The sequence below is a fragment of the Mustelus asterias genome, chromosome 15, assembly GCF_964213995.1.
Source record: "Mustelus asterias chromosome 15, sMusAst1.hap1.1, whole genome shotgun sequence".
NCBI lineage: Eukaryota > Metazoa > Chordata > Chondrichthyes > Carcharhiniformes > Triakidae > Mustelus > Mustelus asterias.
Window position 1 is genome coordinate 10,110,365 of NC_135815.1, and position 21,175 is coordinate 10,131,539.

A 21,175-nucleotide genomic window follows, 5' to 3' on the forward strand; every position below is an offset into this window, starting at 1 on the left:
TACATTCCAGCTCCAGGGAGCTTTAAGACTGACCATGTATCCTCAGCTGCTCAATACACACATCACATGCAATTTTCAGCAGAGTCCCTGTGGCTCCACATCATTGCCCGAGCTTGGACTTGTTTTATGTTCAGGATTCATTGGGCAATTCGTTGCCTGGAAGTTGCGTCTTCGGAATTAATGGTGCTCGCCATTATTAATTTGTACAAAATCCAGTAAATGTGGAGTAACTGAGATACACTTTGAATTTCTGATTCTCCACAAATACCCACTCAGCCCGTATCTTCGTCAAAGACTAAAAATTATTCCTACTGTCCTTTTCACTTCGATCTGGCACTTAGTGTGGTACAGAAAGGAAATTCGGCATGTCAGCTACGATTCTCACCAACTTTTACAGATGCACCATAGAAAGCATTCTTTCTGGTTGTATCACAGCTCCTGCTCTGCCCAAGACCGCAAGGAACTACAAAGGGTTGTGAATGAAGCCCAATCCATCATGCAAACCTGCCTCCCATCCATTGACTCTGTCTACATTTCCCGCTGCCTCAGCAAAGCAGCCAGCATAATTGAAGACCCCACGCACCCCGGACATTCTCTCTTCCACCTTCTTCCATCGGGAAAAAGAAACAAGAGTCTGAGGTCACGTACCAACCAACTCAAGAACAGTTTCTTCCCTGCTGCCACAGGCTTTTGAATGGACCTACCTGATATTAAGTTGATCTTTCTCTAACCCAAGCTATGACTGTAACACTACATTCTGCACCCCGTCCTTTCTTTCTCTATGAACGGTATGCTTTGTCTGTATAGCGTGCAAGAATCAATACTTTTCACTGTGTACTAATACTTGTGGCAATAATAAATCAAATCAAAAGAACCCTGTAAATTATGTGATTTATGGCCCTGACTTGACAGTCAATCTCAAAAGGAAGGCTCCAATGATGTGGTGATGTTGCACTCCGGCAGGTAGTGAATTGTTCCTAGAGTTTCGGTAATTCTGTTTACCTTTTGGCAGGTTTTATCATGCCAGCCTTGCCATCCACACCCTTGTTTGTTTTGGAAGACTCTAATTTTCAGGAAGTTCATTCATTGAAATGGGCGGGATGGACAATTTGTCAGACCCCGGGTGGGAATTTCCAGTCTGAGGGCGGGCACTACCGGAAAGTCCTGCCCACTGACTCTATTTCTTTCTCCATAGATGCTGCCAGACGTTCTGAGCATTTCCAGCATTCTCTGATTTCATTTCAGATTTCCAGCACCTGCAGTATTTTGCTTTTGTTTTAATAGCAAACATTAACTGCTCTCATAAAGAAAAAAAATGCATACAAAGTGGCAAAGATTAGTGGGAACCTAGAGGATTGGGAAATCTTTAAAGATCAGCAGAAAGCCACGAAAAAAGCTATAAGGAAAGGTAAAATGGATTATGAGAATAAACTAGCTCAGAATATAAAAACAGATAGCAAATATTTCTACAAATATAAAAAATGAAAAAGAGTGGCGAAAGTAAACATTGTTCCTTTAGAGGACGAGAGGAGGATGTAATAACTGGAAATGAGAAAATGGCTGAGGCATTGAACAGGTATTTTGTGTCGGTCTTCACAGTGGAAGACACAAATAACATGCCAAAAATTGATGACAGGAAGGCTTTGGCAGGTGAGAACCTAGAAACTATCATTATCACGCAAGAGATAGTGTTGGGTAAGTTAATGGGGCTAAAGGTAGACAAGTCTCCTGGTCCTGATGGAATTCATCCCAGGGTACTAAAAGAGATGGCGGGAGAAATAGCAAATGCACTAGTGGTAATTTACCAAAATTCGCTGGACTCTGGGGTGGTTCCCGCAGATTGCAAAACAGCAAATGTGATGCCACTGTTTTGAAAAAGGAGGTAGGCAAAAGGCAGGTAACTATAGGCCGGTTAGCTTAACTTCTGTAGTAGGGAAAATGCTTGAATCTATCATCAAGGAAGAAATAGCGAGACATCTGGATAGAAATTGTCCCATTGGTAAGACGCAACATGGGTTCATGAAGGGCAGGTCATGTTTGACTAATTTGGTGGAATTCTTTGAGAACATTACATGTGCAGTGGACAATGGGGAACCTGTGGATGTGGTGTATCTGGATTTCCAGAAGGCACTTGACAAGGTGCCGCACCAGACTGCTACATAAGATAAAGGTGCACAGTGTTATAGGTAATGTATTAGCATGGATAGAGGATTGGTTAACAAACAGAAAGCAAAGAGTGGTAAATGGGTGTTTTTCTGGTTGGCGATCAGTGACTAGTGGTGTGCCTCAGGGATCAGTGTTGGGACCACAATTGTTTACGATTTACATAGATGATTTGGAGTTGGGGATCAAGTGTAGTGTGTCAAAATTCGCAGATGACACTAAGATGGGTGGAAGAGCAAAGTGTGCAGAGGATGCTGAAAGTCTGCAAAGGGATATAGATAGTCTAAGTGAGTGGGCGAGGGTCTGGCAGATGGAGTACAATGTTGGTAAATGTGAGGTCATCCATTTTGGTAGGAATAACAGCAAAATGCACTATTATTTAAATGGTAAAAAATTGCAACATGATGCTGTGCAGAGGGGCCTGGGTGTCCTTGTGCAGGAATCTCAAGGAGTTGGTTTGCAGGTGCAGCAGGTAATTAAGAAGGCAAATGGAATTTTGTCCTTCATTGCTAGAGGGGTGGAATTTGAAAACAGAGAGATTATGTTGCAGCTGTATAAGGTGCTGGTGAGGCCACACCTGGAGTACTGCGTACAGTTTTGGTCTCTTACTTGAGAAAGGATATACTGGCACTGGAGGGGGTGCAGAGGAGATTCACAAGGTTGATTCCGGAGTTGAGAGAGTTGGCTTATGAGGAGAGACTGAGTAGACTGGGGCTATAGTCATTGGAATTCAGAAGAATGAGGGGAGATCTTATAGAAACATATAAGATTATGAAGGGAATAGATAAGATAGAATCAGGGAAGTTGTTTCCACTGGCAGGTGAAACTAGAACTAGGGGGCATAGCCTCAAAATAAGGGGAAGCAGATTTAGGACTGAGTTGAGGAGGAACTTCTTCACACAAAGGGTTGTGAATCTGTGGAATTCCCTGCCCAGTGAAGCAGTTGAGGCTACCTCATTGAATGTTTTTAAGGCAAGGATAGATAAATTTTTGAACAGTAAAGGAATTAAGGGTTATGGTGAGCGGGTGGATAAGTGGAGCTGAGTCCACAAAAAGATCAGCCATGATCTTATTGAATGGCGGGGCAGGCTTGAGGGGCCAGATGGCCTACTCCTGCTCCTAGTTCTTGTGTTCTTATAATAAAGGCAAAGTACTGCGGATGCTGGAATCTGAAACAAAAACAGAAAATTCTGGAAAATCTCAGCAGATCTGACAGCATCTGTGGAGAGAGAATAGAGCCAACGTTTCGAGTCTGGATGGGCCCTTTTGTTAGAGCTGGTTCAGCATTAACTGCTTTTTGTTTTTGACATGCAAATAATGAAATACCCAGATTATCAAAGAAAATGCAATTCCTCCAAACTTTCGGGGGCCTGCATGATGGGTAGCATTCAGTTTTTGTGATGAGACTGATTCTGTTTATCTTTAACAGATGCCAGGAGAGGGTGTTGCTGCCATATATTTGCTCTGGCAGATGTTGACTCCAATGAGTCAGGGCCTAAGAGTTACAGTCCTTGATTTTCACTCTATGGCTGGGCTTCAGATCTAGTAGTTGTGAGATTTTAATTGATATTATTTTTTATTACAACTAACAGGAATATGGCAAGGTCATATGTTACTGCCAGAACATATTAATGTTTGGCATCTTCGCTGGAATACAAATGTCATCTGAACGAAAAAGAATTCAACTCTGATGTAAACTTGGCTGGCCCAGTGAGCAAGCTTAGGGAAATTACAATAAAAAGGAATGGAAAATTTCCCAACCAAAGCAATTAGCAACGCTTTCCTTTTAAACTATCATCCAATTTTTTTTTATTCATTCATGAGATGTGGGCAGCATTGGCTGGACCACCATTTATTGCCCATCCCTATGTGCCCTTAACTGAGTGGCTTACTTGGCCATTTTAGAGGGCATTTCAGAGTCAAACACATTGCTGTGGATCTGGAGTCACATGTAGACCAAACCAGGTAAGGACGGCACAGTGGTTAGCGCTGCTGCCTCACAGCGCCAGGGACCAGGGTTTGATTCCCGGCTTGGGTCACTGTCTGTGTGGAGTTTGCACATTCCCCCAGTGTCTGCGTGGGTTTCCTCCAGGTGCTCCGGTTTCCTCCCACAGTCCAAAGATGTGCAGGTTAGGGTGATTGGCCATGCTAAATTGACCCTAGTTTCGGGGGAATTAGCGGGTAAATATGTGAGTTTACGGGGATAGGGTGGGATTGTTGTCAGTGCGGGCTCGATGGGCCAAATGGCCTCCTTCTGTACTGTAGGGATTCTATGAGTCTATGATTTCCTTCTCAAAAGGACATTAGTGAACCGGATAGGTTTTTACAAGAATGCTTTCATGGTCATCATTAGACTTTTAATCCCAGATTTATTTCAATGGAATTCAAATGCCACCATCTGCAATGGCGGGATTAGAATCCGAGCCCCCAGAACATTACTCTGGGTCCCTGGATTACTAGTCTAGTGCCAAACCAGTATGCTACCGCTTCCTGCATTCTTATTAAAGAAACCAAAAAAAACCTCCCTATGTATATAATATCAAATACTATATAACTGGATGGTAGCAAAATAATAAAGCAAAGATTGGTTTGAATTAATTAGGTTCAAAGCTGCAGTTCAAAATGCCAGATTTTTTTTCATTCTTAGATTTACTCTTCTTGGGTGTATCAGGAAAATTAGAGTTTTAATGTTCTTTTATTTTGTGATATCACTCTCATATTCTCATATATGAGAAAACAAACTTGAGGGGGTGTGACTGGTTGAATTGGATTAGGGACAGAAAGGGTCAAATATCAATAAGAAGCTTGATATGATGGCGAGCTGAGAAAACCAGAAGAACTTGAATTAAAACTTACAGAAGGCAGTGGAAGAAGTGGCTTGAAGTTGGCTGTTGTATTACAAAGGGTAACATATACGCATTGGAAGACTGTAAATAGGTAAAGATTATGTAAGTGTAATTTAAGTGTAAGTTGAGTTTTAAAATATAGGACCCATGCAGTAAAAAAAAGGATCAGTTGAAAGTTTTAAAAGTTCAGTTTAAAGTTTATTTATTAATGTCACAAGTAGGCTTACATTCACACTGTAATGAAGTTACTGTGAAAATCCCCTAGTCGCCACACTCCGGTGCCTGTTCGGGTACACTGAAGGAGAATTTAGCATGGTCAATGCACCTAACCTGCACATCTTTGGACTGTGGAAGGAAACCGGAGCACCCAGAGGAAACTCACGCAGACATGGGGAGAACATGCAGACTTCATACAGACAGTGACCCAAGCCGGGAATCGAACCCGGGTCCCTGGCGCTGTGAGGCAGCAGAGCTAACCACTGTGCCACCGCGAAGGAAACTTCTAAAGGACTGCAGGAACAATAGAGGGTAAGATGAAAGGGGAAAAACAGATTTAAGAAAACATTTAAAACTGCGTATGTGTAATAGCGGGTGAGATCGTCAAGACAGCACAGTGGCTGGTAAGATCTCAAAGAAGACAGAGTGTGGGCAAGGCCAGACCTGGAGAACCAGTTTGCTGTCATCCTTTGAGAATATCTTATGGGCATTGTGTGGTAAAGTTACTGGAGCTTTATAGATTAGAAAATCTATAGGACTGATGTCATTTAAAGAGGGGCTTTGCTCTGAGTTATTTAAGCCAAGATCTGTTCAGAAAGGTTTAAAAGTACAGTTAACTGTGTCAAGGTGCTCTTGCGCTTTGAGTATATTTTTTTCTTATTTCTTTATTTTAACAAATGTTTCATTTTTATATAAAATCATCAGAAGTGGTCGGAGAAGTTACTTCCAGAAAACTTCTTCATGATACACAAATTGTAAAACTGTTCTGGCAGCTGTTTCAAGTTTCCCTTTGGGATTTGAGCAGCTCGGCACTTACCATCTGCCATGCCATAACAGATGCAAGAAACGTCAAGCATTGCCGTGAATTGGCACCGGTTGGGTAATCTAAAACACGAGAGCACAGACTCAGGATAAGGGTCAATCATTTAGGACTGAGATGAGAAATTACTTCGCTCAATCTATAGAATTATCTGTCCCGTGGTTGTGGATGCTCCATCATTGAATACATTTAAGGCTGGTGTAGACAGATTTTTGGTCTTGCAGGGAAAGAAGGGACATGGGGAACAAGCGAGAAAGTGGAGTTGAAGCCCAAAATCAGCCATGATCATACTGAATGGCAGAGCAGACACAAGAGCCATATGATCCACTGCTGCTCCTATTGCTTGTGAAAATTGTCACATACTGGACCTTTCGGCAGGTGCAGGTGGCCAGGTTGCTGGGAGTCGCCATCATCATGATCCCTACCCTCATCTCTGGAATAAAGTTCTGCTCCTTAAAAGGCTCCACTAATACAGACAGAGCAGACCACCACCAAGAGTAAACTACCCAAGGTCTGTTTTTCAGCCTATCTCCTGCAATCCTACTCAGGTTGCACTGGGAATGCATTAGAAGGATTGTGGAATTCCAGTCGCAACATATGTGTTGTATATTTACAAACGGCAATGGGCATTCTTGATGCCTGTTCTGTTTTGAGTTTTGGATAATCCGAGCATCCGTGTCTAAGATGCTCCAGCAATCAGAATTCTCTCTGAGGCAATGATATAATGAAGATCAACACAAATTAAAAGTCTGTCCATTGTGTTCTGCCTCAGGGTATGCTCTAATTCAGGTCTTACACGTGAGATTCTTCAGCCACTTACTAGAAAAGAATATCTGAAGTAGCTTCCCATTGCCTTCATCATGACTTTATTCCTCACCTATAGTTTACAATGAGGTCAGTTAGCTCACTTGGCTGGACAGCTGGTTTGTGATGTGGAGCGATGCCAACAATGCAGGTTCAATTCCCGTACTGGCTGAGGTTAGTCTTGAAGACCCTGCCTTCTCAACCTTGCCCCTAGCCTGAGGTGTGATGACCCTCAGGTTAAGTCAGCTCTCCACTTTGAACCTATGGTCATCTGAAACTACAGCGACTTTACCTTACCTTGCAGTTTACAATGCAGGGGTCTGGCACCAGAGTTACCCCGGCTGGATGCCAATCCAGTATTGAGAGCTGGCGTGACTCTTCTGCCCCAGAGGCAGGAATATTACCACTCAGCTGGCATTGTGTCCAGACCTGGCTACTTCACTGGGTCAGGAAAACAGAGGTAGTTTTAAGTGATTTATATTTGTATGACTGAATATTAGAAATAAGGTATAATTTTAAGTGGGTTTAATTTAGTGTTTCTGTGTAAGGAACTGTACAAGAAAATTATTGTTAGATTCATGCTAGACAAAGGTGTTTGCATTTGGGAGTTTTGGTTTCAGATAAAAACTGTGCTTCTATTTTGCTTGGAGAGGGTTACGGCATGAAAAGTAAACATGAGATCGAAGAAGTAGAAGTCTTGCTTAGCAACCAGGGGCACCTTTAGGGTAGGAAGGCTTTTGCGATTGTTTTAACAAAATCCATTAACAGTTGAAGATAGGAAGCCGGAGAACGAACATCTCTCAACTCTGCCAGAAGAGAAGCTGGACGGGACAAGGGGACAGCAAAAAGGCAGACTGCCCAAAGAACCAGGTAAAATCCAAGACAACCAGGTAATTGAGACACTAAGGGGGAATTTAGCATGGACAATCAACCTAACCTGCACATCTTTGGACTGTGGAAGGAAACCAGAGCACCCAAGGAAACCCATGCAGACAGGGGGAGAATGTGTAAACTCCACACAAACAGTCACCCAAGGCAAGAATTGAACCTGGGTCCCTGGAGCTGTGAGACAGCAGTGCTAACCACTGTGCCACCGTGCCACCCAGATAAGTGGAAGCAAAGGAGTATTGTATTAATATCAAACTTTTCATGTTTAATTAATTTTTTTTAAACTAAAGTTAAAGTTTATTTATTAGTCACAAGTAAGGCTTACATTAACACTGCAATGAAGTTACTGTGAAATTAATTAGCAGTCCTGTGACTCTGTTCCTTCACATTTTCTAAAAAAGTAAACATTTTTGATTTGATTTATTATTGTCACATGCATTAGGATACAGTGAAAAGTATTATTTCTTGCACGCTATACAGACAAAGCATACCGTTCATAGAGAAGGAGAGGATGCAGAATGTAGTGTTACAGTCATAGGTAGGGTGTAGAGAAAGATCAACCTAATATGAGGTAGGTCCATTTAAAAGTCTGACAGCAGCAGGGAAGAAGCTGTTCTTGAGTCGGTCGGTACGTGACCTCAGACTTTTGTATCTTTTTCCTGATGGAAGAAGGTGGAAGAATGACCGCAGTGCGTGGGGTCCTTAATTATGCTGGCTGCTTTTCCAAGGTAATGGGAAATGTAGACAGAGTCAATGGATGGGAGGCTGGTTTGCATGATGGACTGGGCTTCATTCACGACCCTTTGTAGTTTCTTACGGTCTTGGGTAGTGCAGGAGCCATTCCAAGTTGTGATACATCCGGAAAGGATGCTTTCTATGGTGCATCTATAAAAGTTGGTGAGAGTCATACAGTCCCTTGGGCCAGGAAAGGATCTTCCTTTCCAGTTATAACATCAACTGGGATCAAGACATCTGGAGGGCAACTCGTTTTATAGATCTTATTTTCACCAGGCCTGTCTGAAGTGAAGTTTGAACCACTCGTCTTTCCACATAGGAGTAGGCTGCAGCCCAGGAGTCGTAGCTTTACTCCAAAAGATTTAGTACTGAAACTTCAACTAAAATTTAAGCTTTTTCTGAGGCTGTAATTTCTGTAGTGTTTATTTCTTTGCATCTGTGTTGATTAGGAATCAATTTTCTTCATTCTTATTCCTGAGCTCAAGTTTAGTTTCATTTTGTTTCAGAATTTATTGTTCCTCTTTCTCTCTTTATTAGCCTCCTTATTTAAGATACATCTGAGAACCTACACTTTTCTTTTGCATAGTTGCGTGAAAGTATTGAAATTTGTTGCTTTGAGTGAGTGGATAGCACTGCCTATTCAACTCTGGAAACTGTTTATAATCGCAGCTCTGACTGGTACGATCAAAAGGCTTGTCTCTTTGCCAGCTGCAAGCATCTTATGCAAAATATGTTTGGGCAGTCCCAAGTCTACTGGCCATTGGTTTGCAGCACAAATCTGCCAGAGATTTGACATGGATTGGCAAACTGCCTCTGAGATGCATTAAGGATGATGTGTAAAATGGAAACGCAAGACTGATGCAAAAAAGAGGGTTCTTTTTGTAAATGTACCAATCCACAAAAGGAATGGTGAATCAATAATATGGGATCTTTATTTGAACATAAAATAAAATACAAATAGAGTGAAGTGGGGGATCATGTATTATACAACTGACTCCTATTTCTGCTGCTTTAAGACTGAATACAAGTCATGAGACTACTACATCACATCCTGTCATGGTGGAAGTGACTGAAAGCAGTTTAAGATACGCTCCTTACAGGAATATGTACGCCATTTCACAACACTCTTCTACAGTTGGACATTTGGGCGGCACGGTAGCACAGTGGTCAGCACTACTGCTTCACAGCTCCAGGGACCTGAGTTTGATTCCCGGCTCGGGTCACTGTCTGTGTGGAGTTTGCACATTCTCCTCGTGTCTGCGTGGATTTCCTCCGGGTGCTCCGGTTTCCTCCCACAGTCCAAAGATATGCGGGTTAGGTTGATTGGCCAAGCTAAAATTGCCCCTTAGTGTCCTGAGATGTGTAGGTTAGAGGGATTAGCGGGTAAAATATGTAGGGATATGGGGGTAGGGCCTGGGTGGGATTGTAGTCGGTGCAGACTCGATGGGCCGAATGGCCTCTTCCTGCACTGTAGGGTTTCTATGATTTCTATGATTACCCCACCCCAAACAATTCAGGTTAGAGTAGAGAGCCCTTTAATGTTAGAGAGAATAATAAATCTGACTTGGTATTAATGCTGACATTGAGTGCAAAAAGTAGATGATATTCTGTTTCCATATCAATATTTTCAAGGATCTATTGCTGCACCAAAGTATGTTCTTGGTCAAGTTAATTTAAAAAATGCGACTAAAACTTTTGTTAAATCCATTATTAGCTCCTCATGATTTGGCAAAGACAAAGGTAACACAGAAAAGGATGTACACTGTTCAGCCCTTCAAGCCCGTTCTGCTATTCTATTAGATCATGGTTGGTCTGCATCCTAGCCCCATTTACCTACTATGGATCTGCATCCCTTAGCAAAAATCTATCAATCCCAAATGGCAAATTATTAACTGAGCTTGTACCTCCTGCTATTGTGGAAGAGTTCCACACGCACACCAGCCACATGTGAAATGTTTACTAACTTCCTAAAAAAAGCCTCAATCAACTCATCCATTTAACTTTCTATACTCTTTGTGATGTGTTCCTCTGGAAGCCAGTCTTCAGCCACAGCATGAATCAATTAGTATCACAAACCGATCTAACTTGTTTTCTAGGAACAACATGAATTGCTGCAGAGGAAATCGTTAATGCAACCATTAAATAAATAAGCCATCAAACACGGGTTACATACACATGAATGTCTATGCTGGGAACTCTAAGGCCACTGGGACGTGGGACAAAAGCATTTTAAACTTTGGATTCTGATACGCTGGAATCAAATATATTCACAGTAATTACAGACATTTCTAAGCCAGAAAAAAAAAGGGCTTTTAGGTATTTTAGTTAAAGGCGGGTGGGTCTTTGCTAAACGCTAACTACACAATTTTGGGAATGTGCCCAGATAAAGTTCTTAGTAATCTAATCCAACTTGACAAAGCTGGTTTTCTTAAAATTCAATTCTCAGTTTATTACATGAACTCATTCTGTCACTTCTCACAACTGCTGCAGAATATGAGTCACATACCATCACCCTGGCAATGTGCCTACTGGTTATGCCGAACGTAAGTAAATATTCCCCCTTTGTGCAGCAGGCTGTCTATTTTGTTTTTAAGTTGCTCGGTAAACACTCAGCTATCATTTTCACGACTTTACATCTGCTGCCTTTCACCGATATACAGCTGCATGTCATTTTGTTTTAGTGCTGTCCCACATTAAGCTGCACAACAGAGTGCATCTGAGGACAACCGTACAGTCTGAATTTGGTGGCCACTGGGAGTAGATAAGGATTAGGAGAACGGCGTAAAAACTGGAATCAATAGATTTCCCAAAGCCTTAATCGTTTGCCAACAACATAATTTCAAACACTTGTTTTCCTTTCTTCCTGTAGTTTATTCCCAACCTTCTCTCCTTTCTTAAGAAAGAAAAGCTTGCATTCAAACAGTACTTCTCATGTCCTCAGGACATCCTAAGGCACTTTACAACAAATTCAGTACTTTTGAAGTGTAGCCACTTTTTTGATGTAGGAAATGTAGCAGCCAGCTTGGGCACAACAAACTTCCACGAAGAGCAATGTGATAATGGCCAGCTAATTTGATTTTTAGTATTGTTACTTCAGGGATAAATATTGGCCAGGACACCAGGGGGATTCACAGCTGCTCTTCAAAATAGTACAACTGAATCTTTGTTCCCATCGCGGAGGGCAGAATGGGCCTTGGTTTAATGCTCCAAAGATTCATGAACAATGGCATCCCTCCAACAACCTGCCTTCTGTCTTTTTTCATACATGAGCCCAGAAAGTGAATGCTGGCAGGTCATTCACCAGAAAAGGCATTCCAGTCCAGGCTATCCCCTCCTCACCCTGAAATATATATACTTTCCAATGGACAAATGGCAGGAGCGGATACCTGGGCTGAGTTTCTATTTACTAGCCCAGTGATGCAGAACGAAGTGTAGCATCATCATCCCCATGTTGGCCAAGGTCGGCCAACTCGGTAGATACCAGGGATTGAAACTGGAAACTTCATTGTTAACTGCATTGGTTGCTTGTCAGAAGTTCCAAATGCTAGTTGGAACATATTTCAACTTTTATCACTTACAGAGATCAAATGTAATTTGTTTTCTCAGTGGTTAGGCATCCCAGCATGAAAGTTGGACAGCAATGCACTTGTTGATTCCAAGGAGACTGCCCCATCAAAGACTAGCATAGAATATCCATCAATGAGGTTGTGCTGTGTTCTCTCTGTTTGGCATTAAAAATTGGCTTTCTTTAAGGTATTTGGTTCTGGAAATATCACTCACCCCACCCCATAAAATAAAACTGGAGCAACAATAAATACAAACACAAGTGGGATTGAGGTCTAATGCTGATCTATCCTTGGAATTATTTGTTTCTGTTGGATTTTAACTTTGACTGCGATCTTCAACTACACTGAGTAGCTTGTGTTTAATGTTCAAATGCTGCACTTACTTCAGTCTGAAGAAGCAACAGGACTGCCTCTCAAGTCTTTGAATCTTTGTCATCTTCTGAAAGACTTTCAGCACAACTTTACAGTCCATGAAAGCATGTTTCGGCAAGATATAACAAAAATTTTCGACTTGCCTGTCATAAATCGGGGCAGATTATTATTTGAAAACAGAAACAGGCCTGGGACAGTGACAGAACTGCTCCAAACCTCAATGAAAACAAATCTGAATAAAACAAAATTTGTGGGAGTTATTGTACCTAGTTTACTTCTTTGCTGTGTTGAAGCCAGAACACTTGTTTCAAGTGGATGAAAAAGAACAAAGAATGAAGCTTCAAGCAATTCAATGCAATGTGGAAAAGTAGGGTGCTGGCTGAAAAGTCTCTTAAAGGTACATTGGTATCCTTTTCCTTGTTAGGAAACCTGTCGCCCCCATTCTAAAGACATTTGAGGTGAAAATAGTCATTGGCAGTAAGAGAAAACTGGCAACAGTGAACCTACAACCCTTTTGACAATCTGTCCAATTTTCTCTTTGTTTGCGATGCACCTTCTGGTCCCTTGTCAAATTTGAATACTCACAGGTTTTAACACTTCCAACAGCTGAAAAGCCAAACTCACACCTGCTTTGGTTTGACATTTCTCCATACACAGCAATGAAAGTCCAATTTTCTCCTACTTAACCCAAGGGCGGTGTACCTGATAGTAGCAGCAGCCCTGAAGTCACTCTGGCAGAGAACAGGTAATTCAGAACAGATCATGGACTGAACCTGGTACCTATCAAGCCTGCAGCTTACACAGGGTCCTATCTAATCACTCCCTGGGGAAACTCACTGAGCTTTCAAGGAAGTGTGGTGATTTTGAATTGTTATGGTAAGCAGTCCAAATATGTATCATGCAGCGCGTCAATAGAATTTTTGATATTTTAAATTTCCCTCTTTATTTGGAAACCCTACACTAATAAAACTTCACTTACTGTCGCAAACCTTTACTTTTTCCTTGCTAACAGTCACTAAACAAAAAGGCAATTAGCGAAATACTGCAGATGCTGGAAATCTGAAATAGAAACAGCAAGTGCTGGAAAATATTAGCAGGTCTGGCAGCATTAGTGGAGAGAGAAATCAAGTTCATGTTGCAAATTCGTATGACTCATCTTCAGAGCGAAAGAGAGGGAGAGATGTGATGGATTATATACTGTGTGAGAGGAGGTGGATCAGCTGGAGCAGAGCAGGTCAGCGATAGGTGGGAGCTAGGAGCAATTGCAACAAAGATGTGTAAGGCACAAGACAGGAAGAGTTAATGGCAGTATAAGATAACGATAGTGGCACAGGGCAAAATCTTACCAAAACATGGCAGTGTTGTTTCCAGTGAGAAAACCGGCGTGTTTCTCCGCCAGCCTGAAACACCACCAGCCCTGCAGTGCCAACCTGTTCAAGGGGGATTGTCAGGCCACTGTCCGGCCAATTCCCTCTCCCCGGGGGCTATAATTATCTTTGCGTCCCAGGGGAGAAGTCCATGTCAAAGGACAAAGAAAATTACAGCACAGAAAATAGGCCCTTCGGCCCTCCAAGCCTGCACCGACCATGCTGCCTGACTGAACTAAAACCCCCCAGCCTTCCAAGGACTATATCCCTCTATTCCCATCCTATTCATGTATTTGTCCAGATGCCCCATAAAACTCACTATTGTACCTGCTTACCCTACCTGCCCTGGCAGCGAGTTCCAGGCACCCACCACCCTCTGTGTAAAAAACTTGCCTCGTACATCTCTTTAAACGTAGCCCCTCGCACCTTAAACCTATACCTCCTAGTAATTGATTCTTCCACCCTGGGAAAAAGCTTCTGACTATCCACTCTGTCCATGCCCTTCATAATCTTGTAGGCTTCTATCAGGTCGCCCCTCAACCTCCGTCATTCCAGTGAAGTTCAAGTTCACATCCAGGTGAACATGTTGTAAACCTTGCCGATGTGACGTCAATATGTGGCGGGGGCTCAATATCTGGTGAGGCATATTAATTATATTAAAATCTATTCAAATACATGTAAAGCAGGTTCACGCCCACTATATCCCTCTATTCCCATCCTATTCATGTATTTGTCCAGATGCCCCATAAACGGCACGGTAGCACAGTGGTTAGCACTGCTGCTTCACAGCTCCAGGGTCCCGGGTTCGATTCCCGGCTCGGGTCACTGTCTATGTGGAGTTTGCACATTCTCCTCGTGTCTGCGTGGGTTTCCTCCGGGTGCTCCGGTTTCCTCCCACAGTCCAAAGATGTGCGGGTTAGGTTGATTGGCCAGGTTAAAAATTGCCCCTTAGAGTCCTGAGATGCGTAGGTTAGCAGGATTAGCGGGCAAATATGTGGGGGTAGGGCCTGGGTGGGATTGTGGTCGGTGCAGACTCGATGGGCCGAATGGCCTCCTTCTGCACTGTAGGGTTTCTATGTTTATGTTTCTATGTGTCATTCTACGTATTACAATGGGCTACAATTCATTTCAAATCATTTTACAGGAGACAATGGAGGTGATCTCACTGACTCCTCACGTCGGTCAATTAACGTGGCAAGCCAGTAAGATCACAAGAGAGGCGAAAAGCCAGGTTCGCTCCCGGTTTCTCACCTCTTATGCTGATACCAGCGCTGGATTGCCGGCGTAATCAGCCTCGCTGATGAATATTTTAATATTTAAATCCTAATTTAAATATTATCAGCGAACCCAGCACATAATCGGGGGGCGGATCCGAACAGGGGTTGTCCAGGGGAATGGGGGAGTGACAATCTCCCATGGCACTATTGTATATAGTGCAGTGGGAGATAAGGCGCATGTGCAATAGCGCCCTCTGGCAGTCATCAGCTGGCTTCCTGGCGTGAATAGACTCCGTCCCCCTACTGGTGAGAATTACACTTTGTCTCATTTTTTACTCGAAATGTGATTAGATTTGAATTTTCCTCTCGCCGAAAAACAGCTCTGAAACTCTCCTGGAATTCTCGTCTCGTCTGTGCCCACCCCACTGCTAGTTAGAACGGGGAATTTGCTGTTCCAGCCAAAATTCCATTCACTTTCAATGGCACTGGATAATCCTGCAAACGAGGACGTAGGTTTTTGGCGAATGTTTATATAAAAATGAAGATGTCTGGAGTCATCTGGAGAAACACTGCTGTAAAGAGAACTGTAAAATCTCTCCTTTCAAAGCATTTTAGCAGTGCTCTTAGTAGAGTTTATGGATGGCTATTGGTGGACCAATTTATTTTGCACAATCTGAAAACGTATTCAATTTAACCAATTATTAGGAGTCTTTTTTATTGATTCAAGTGATTATGGGCATTGTTGGCTAGGCCAGCATTCATTGCTCATCCTTAATTGCCCTTGAAAAGGTGTTGGTGAACTGCCTTCTTGAACCACCTCAGTCTTTGATGTTTCAAGTCCAATATGACTCTTGGTCAGGGTTCGAAAGAAATGTGGAAACTCTGTTTCTCTCACTCCATAGATGCTGCCAGAACTGTTGATTTCTTTCCCCCAGTGCTTTCCGTTTGTGTTTCAGATCTCCAGCATCTGCAGTATTTTGCGTCTACATAATTTTTAATACTTTTGCCACAACTGACTTCTGCTATTGAATTTTACTTCCTAAAGAGCAATCTAAAACTTAGGTAACATGAAAACACTTGGAGAGAAATGCTGAAAAGTTTCAACTTTTTAAGCAAGAACTTGTGATTAGAATAATTCACATCCTGTACTGCCCACACTTGGTGATCACCGGAATTTCTGGGGGGCCACTCAAAGGGCAGAGGAACAGAACCCATTCTGTCTTTGCCCAAAGCCATCAACTCTGTTTGAAATGCGTAAGATTGTTTGCATGGACTGAGTAGGTTACTTCATGCCCCTAGAGTGTATTCCCAGCAGGGTCAACTCCCCAAATTGAATTCAGACACAGGAGTCCAGCAGCCTCTGTTGGCCCAAAAGACATTGCCCGACAACTCATCTCGATTGCCATTGAAGATCAATTTTGGATGGACCCTGGAGCTCCTGATTAGAGACATAGAGATATACAGGAAACAGGCCCTTCTGCCCAACTCGTCCAAGCTGACTAGTTTCCTAAACTGAACTAGTCCCATTTGCCTGTGTTTGGCCCTCTGAACCTTTCCTATCCAAGTACCTGTCCAAATGTCTTTTAAATGTAACTGTAACCTGCCTCTACCACCTCCTCTGGCAGCTCATTCCCCATATGCACCACCCTGTGTGTGAAAAAGCTGCCCCCTCAGGTCCCTTTAAAATCTTTCCCTGCTCATCTTAAACCTATGCCCTCTAGTTTTGGACTCCCCCACTCTGGGGAAAAGACCTTAGCTATTCACCTTATCTAGGCCCCTCATGATTTTATAAACCTCAATAATGATTCTGGTATAGATTAGAAGTATACCATCAATTACGTCCAGGAAAACGAGCAGTATTTTGTTTTAACCCCATAGAGTCTTGCTATGAACATATGCGATATAAAACAGGGAGGGGGGGTCAAGATGCACTGTACATAATATCTTATGTCAAATATTCCAACACGTTAAGTGAGCAACCACTATATTTAATATAGAAATAGAGAAAAGGTTGTAAAAGCAATGACCTACATTATTCTGACAAATCTGGTGCACAGGTCTAGCATGAGCATCTGGAACAGTTACTACACTTCGGCCAACATTCAGATCAAACACTTCCAAAGCACGGTTTGTGCCAGCTGTCAGAACAATATCTGCAATTTCTTTCCATTAAGGTAAACAGTTCTGAGTGGTATCATAGAAACATTAATAGCTATAAACAATATAAAAGCAAACTAAAAGCAATTTACTCTTCCCTACCGCCCACATGCAGAACTCACAGCCTTCAGATTTAATTCTAGGCAAACTTGCTGACTTCAGCTAAATTGTTCCAAAAATGTTCCGAATGGGGATAAATTACTTTAAGGTGCCTAATACAGTAGGATAGATCTCAACAAAGAAGTCAGATTTCTGATTATTCTTCTCTTCTCTCCTTTCCTGAAGGCATTTGATTCCCCGCATGATGCCAGTTGCCAGCTGGCTGCTATTCAAGTTTCGGCCTTGGCAATGATGATAACAGGACCATGGGAGACATCAAAACCAACCCCATTTTTGATAGGTACACACACATCGTCACATGATCGCTGGTCAAAAGATAGGGGCATCACACCTCCAACAGTCCCCTCTGGGGAATTCTAGAGAGCTGAAGCTAAACATAGCAACTGTATCATTACAATGGCTGAGATCATCTAACTCCATTGGAATCTGGGACGGCGCCTTCTGCCAATAGTGCCTCTCAGCCGATAAGTTCACAAAACCATCTTTGGGGACAGTTGTGGAAGGAGGGGGGAGGAACAAGACTGCAATCTTATTAAGTACAAACTTAAGGAAAGAAAACTTGGCAAACTGTGATTTGATTTATTATTGTCACATGTATTAATACACACGTAAAAATACAGTGAAAAGTATTGTTTCTTGAACGCTACACAAAGCATACCGTATGTACACAGAGAATCAAAGGAGACAGTGCAGAATGTGGTGTCATAGAACGAGAGTAAAAGATAGAATTAGAAATCTCTATGACTCTAGGACTCTAGAAGGTATGCTGGGCACAGCTTACAAGAAGTCGCCACACTCTGGTGCTATCTTAGTGCAGAGAACACAGTCAAACTCTAGTTATTAACAGTTCAAATAGAAAATGTTACTTTTTTCTAAATGAGTAAGTAACATTTTACTTGGTTGGTGGCTAAATTGTCACGTCACACCCATGGCAAACTCAATTAAGTATTATTTCCTGATACACAAATCTCTAGCCGGCGTACAATTTCTTCAAAGGGGCAAGTTCAAATCTCAGATTTCACGCATGACCATATAATAGCTTTTCATAACTTTATTTTTTGCACCAGGTGGACAGGGGCATTGACCCCAAAAGGTGAAGACAAATACCCCGAGGTTAAGCCACAGCCTGGGAGATCTGAAACCCAGATTAATCTGTAGCTGTTCCATCCTGCCGACGTTACTGTGGGGATGTGCCAGAAGGGCCAGGGGTTTTCTGCTCCATTTAAACTTTTTCAGACATAAATAGAATGGGATGGAGCTACAGATAGTTAGAAATATATTATCCAGAGAACTAGAACAGACTTAAGAGCAGTAGAACAAAAATTGATAACATATGGGAACTGGGAAATGCCAGCCTGACAAACACAGCATTATTTTTCTAAAATAACTAATTAAACAATGATCTGTTACAAAGCTTCTTTAAAAATCTTTTTGGGACAAAGTTAAAGTTCGCAAGTCAACCAAATTGTAGCAACAACAATTTATATTTGAATAGCACCTTTCCCAAGGCGCTTCACAGCACCATTATAAAGAAAAACATGACACCCAGCCACATGAATTATAAATGGTGGGCGGCACGGTGGCACAGTGGTTAGCATTGCTGCCTCACAGCGCCAGGGACCCGGGTTTGATTCCCGGCTTGGGTCACTGTCTGTGTGGAGTTTGCACGTTCTCCCTGTGTCTGCGGGGGTTCCCTCTGGGTGCTCCGGTTTCCTCCCACACTCCAAAGTTTTGCGGGTTAGGTTGATTGGCCGTGCTAAATTGCCCCTTAGTGTCGGGGGTTAGTAGGGTTATGGGAATAGGGCTTGGGTGGGATTGTGACCGGTGCAGACTCGATGGGCCAGATGGCCTCCTTCCACACTGTAGGGCTTCTGTGATTCTAAATCTTAATGTTGATTATGCATGAAAAGTTCATTACAAAAAACAAGATTATCTAAAATGTTTAAATACAATGATCCGAATCCAATTCTTTTTCATCTTCAAATTGCATTGTTCTATGGCAAGAACAGGCAAGCGATTATTAGATGTCTGATAACTATCCTCAGTCACATAGGAAAAGCAAAGTTGACTTTCACTCCACCTTCCCCAGCTCTCTGAGGTGAAGTTCCTCATTTCCACTCTGCCCATTCTGCTGATAGCTTGGCCAAAACTTCAACATTGCCATGCCAATAAATGGTGGTCACAAATGTAAATGTCTACCAATTTCAGACACGGCATTGTAATCACGTTTCATGGTAAAATACTGCCTACAGTTGTGTGGTAGCGTTCTTAAGAACAAAGAACAAAGAACAATACAGCACAGGAACAGGCCCTTCGGCCCTCCAAGCCCGTGCCGCTCCCTGGTCCAAACTAGACCATTCTTTTGTATCCCTCCATTCCCACTCCGTTCATATGGCTATCTAGATAAGTCTTAAACGTTCCCAGTGTGTCCGCCTCCACCACCTTGCCTGGTAGCGCATTCCAGGCCCCCACCACCCTCTGTGTAAAATATGTCCTTCTGATATCTGTGTTAAACCTCCCCCCTTCACCTTGAACCTATGACCCCTCGTGAACGTCACCACCGACCTGGGGAAAAGCTTCCCACCGTTCACCCTATCTATGCCTTTCATAATTTTATACACCTCTATTAAGTCTCCCCTCATCCTCCGTCTTTCCAGGGAGAACAACCCCAGTTTACCCAATCTCTCCTCATAACTAAGCCCCTCCATACCAGGCAACATCCTGGTAAACCTCCTCTGTACTCTCTCCAAAGCCTCCACGTCCTTCTGGTAGTGTGGCGACCAGAACTGGACGCAGTATTCCAAATGCGGCCGAACCAACGTTCTATACATCTGCAACATCAGACCCTAACTTTTATACTCTATGCCCCATCCTATAAAGGCAAGCATGCCATATGCCTTCTTCACCACCTTCTCCACCTGTGACGTCACCTTCAAGGATCTGTGGACTTGCACACCCAGGTCCCTCTGCGTATCTACACCCTTTATGGTTCTGCCATTTATCGTATAGCTCCTCCCTACATTATTTCTACCAAAATGCATCACTTCACATTTATCAGGATTGAACTCCATCTGCCATTTCTTTGCCCAAATTTCCAGCTTATCTATATCCTTCTGTAGCTTCTGACAATGCTCCTCACTATCTGCAAGTCCTGCCAATTTTGTGTCGTCCGCAAACTTACTGATCACCCCAGTTACACCTTCTTCCAGATCGTTTATATAAATCACAAACAGCAGAGGTCCCAATACAGAGCCCTGCGGAACACCAGGCCTCCAGCCGGAAAAAGGCCCTTCCACTACCACCCTCTGTCTTCTGTGACCAAGCCAGTTCTCCACCCATCTAGCCACCTCCCCCTTTATCCCATGAGGTCCAAGGTTGCTACTTTTTGTAGGGGGCGATCCCTGAGGGCCATGTGATTGGACCAGATCCTGTGGAGAGGCAGCGTGGGAAGTCGAACCAACCGGGAGCGAGGGTTGGGGAGGAACCTCAGTTGGAGCCAGGGAGCAGGAGAGAGTAGTTGTGTATTGCAGTTCTGTAGACCATCGCTTGTACATAAATAACTATTGCTGATACTAAACCTTTCATAAATTGAAACCACAATGAGTTGCCTTCAAAGTTATTACAAGTTGGTCATTCTACTGCACATTTAACCAATTGTATGACAAAAAGTGTAACCAAGTTCAACGTGAGAATGAGCCTGATCCAAATTCAAGTATTCGAAAATAAATCCAAAACAGCCAAATGCCGACATTTTGGACTTTCAACTAGTTTGGTTCAGAATCCTACAAATTAGTTTAAACCTAACCAGCTGCTGGCAATACATTCCATTGTAATGTCTGTGTAATTTTACATATGTTGTACTTGGGAGAATTAAAGAACATCTTAAGAAAACTGACGTCATAAT

At 42.7% G+C, this 21,175-nt stretch overlaps 1 protein-coding gene across 1 annotated transcript in view; it reads right to left on the minus strand.

Annotated features, from left to right (window-relative positions):
- Positions 1–21,175, minus strand: part of wdr27 (WD repeat domain 27) — a 411,108-nt gene that overhangs the window by 317,468 nt on the left and 72,465 nt on the right. The window contains exon 21 of the mRNA XM_078230640.1: positions 17,026–17,147. Coding sequence (XP_078086766.1) covers positions 17,026–17,147 — 122 coding nt within the window. The remainder of the gene's footprint in view (positions 1–17,025; positions 17,148–21,175) is intronic.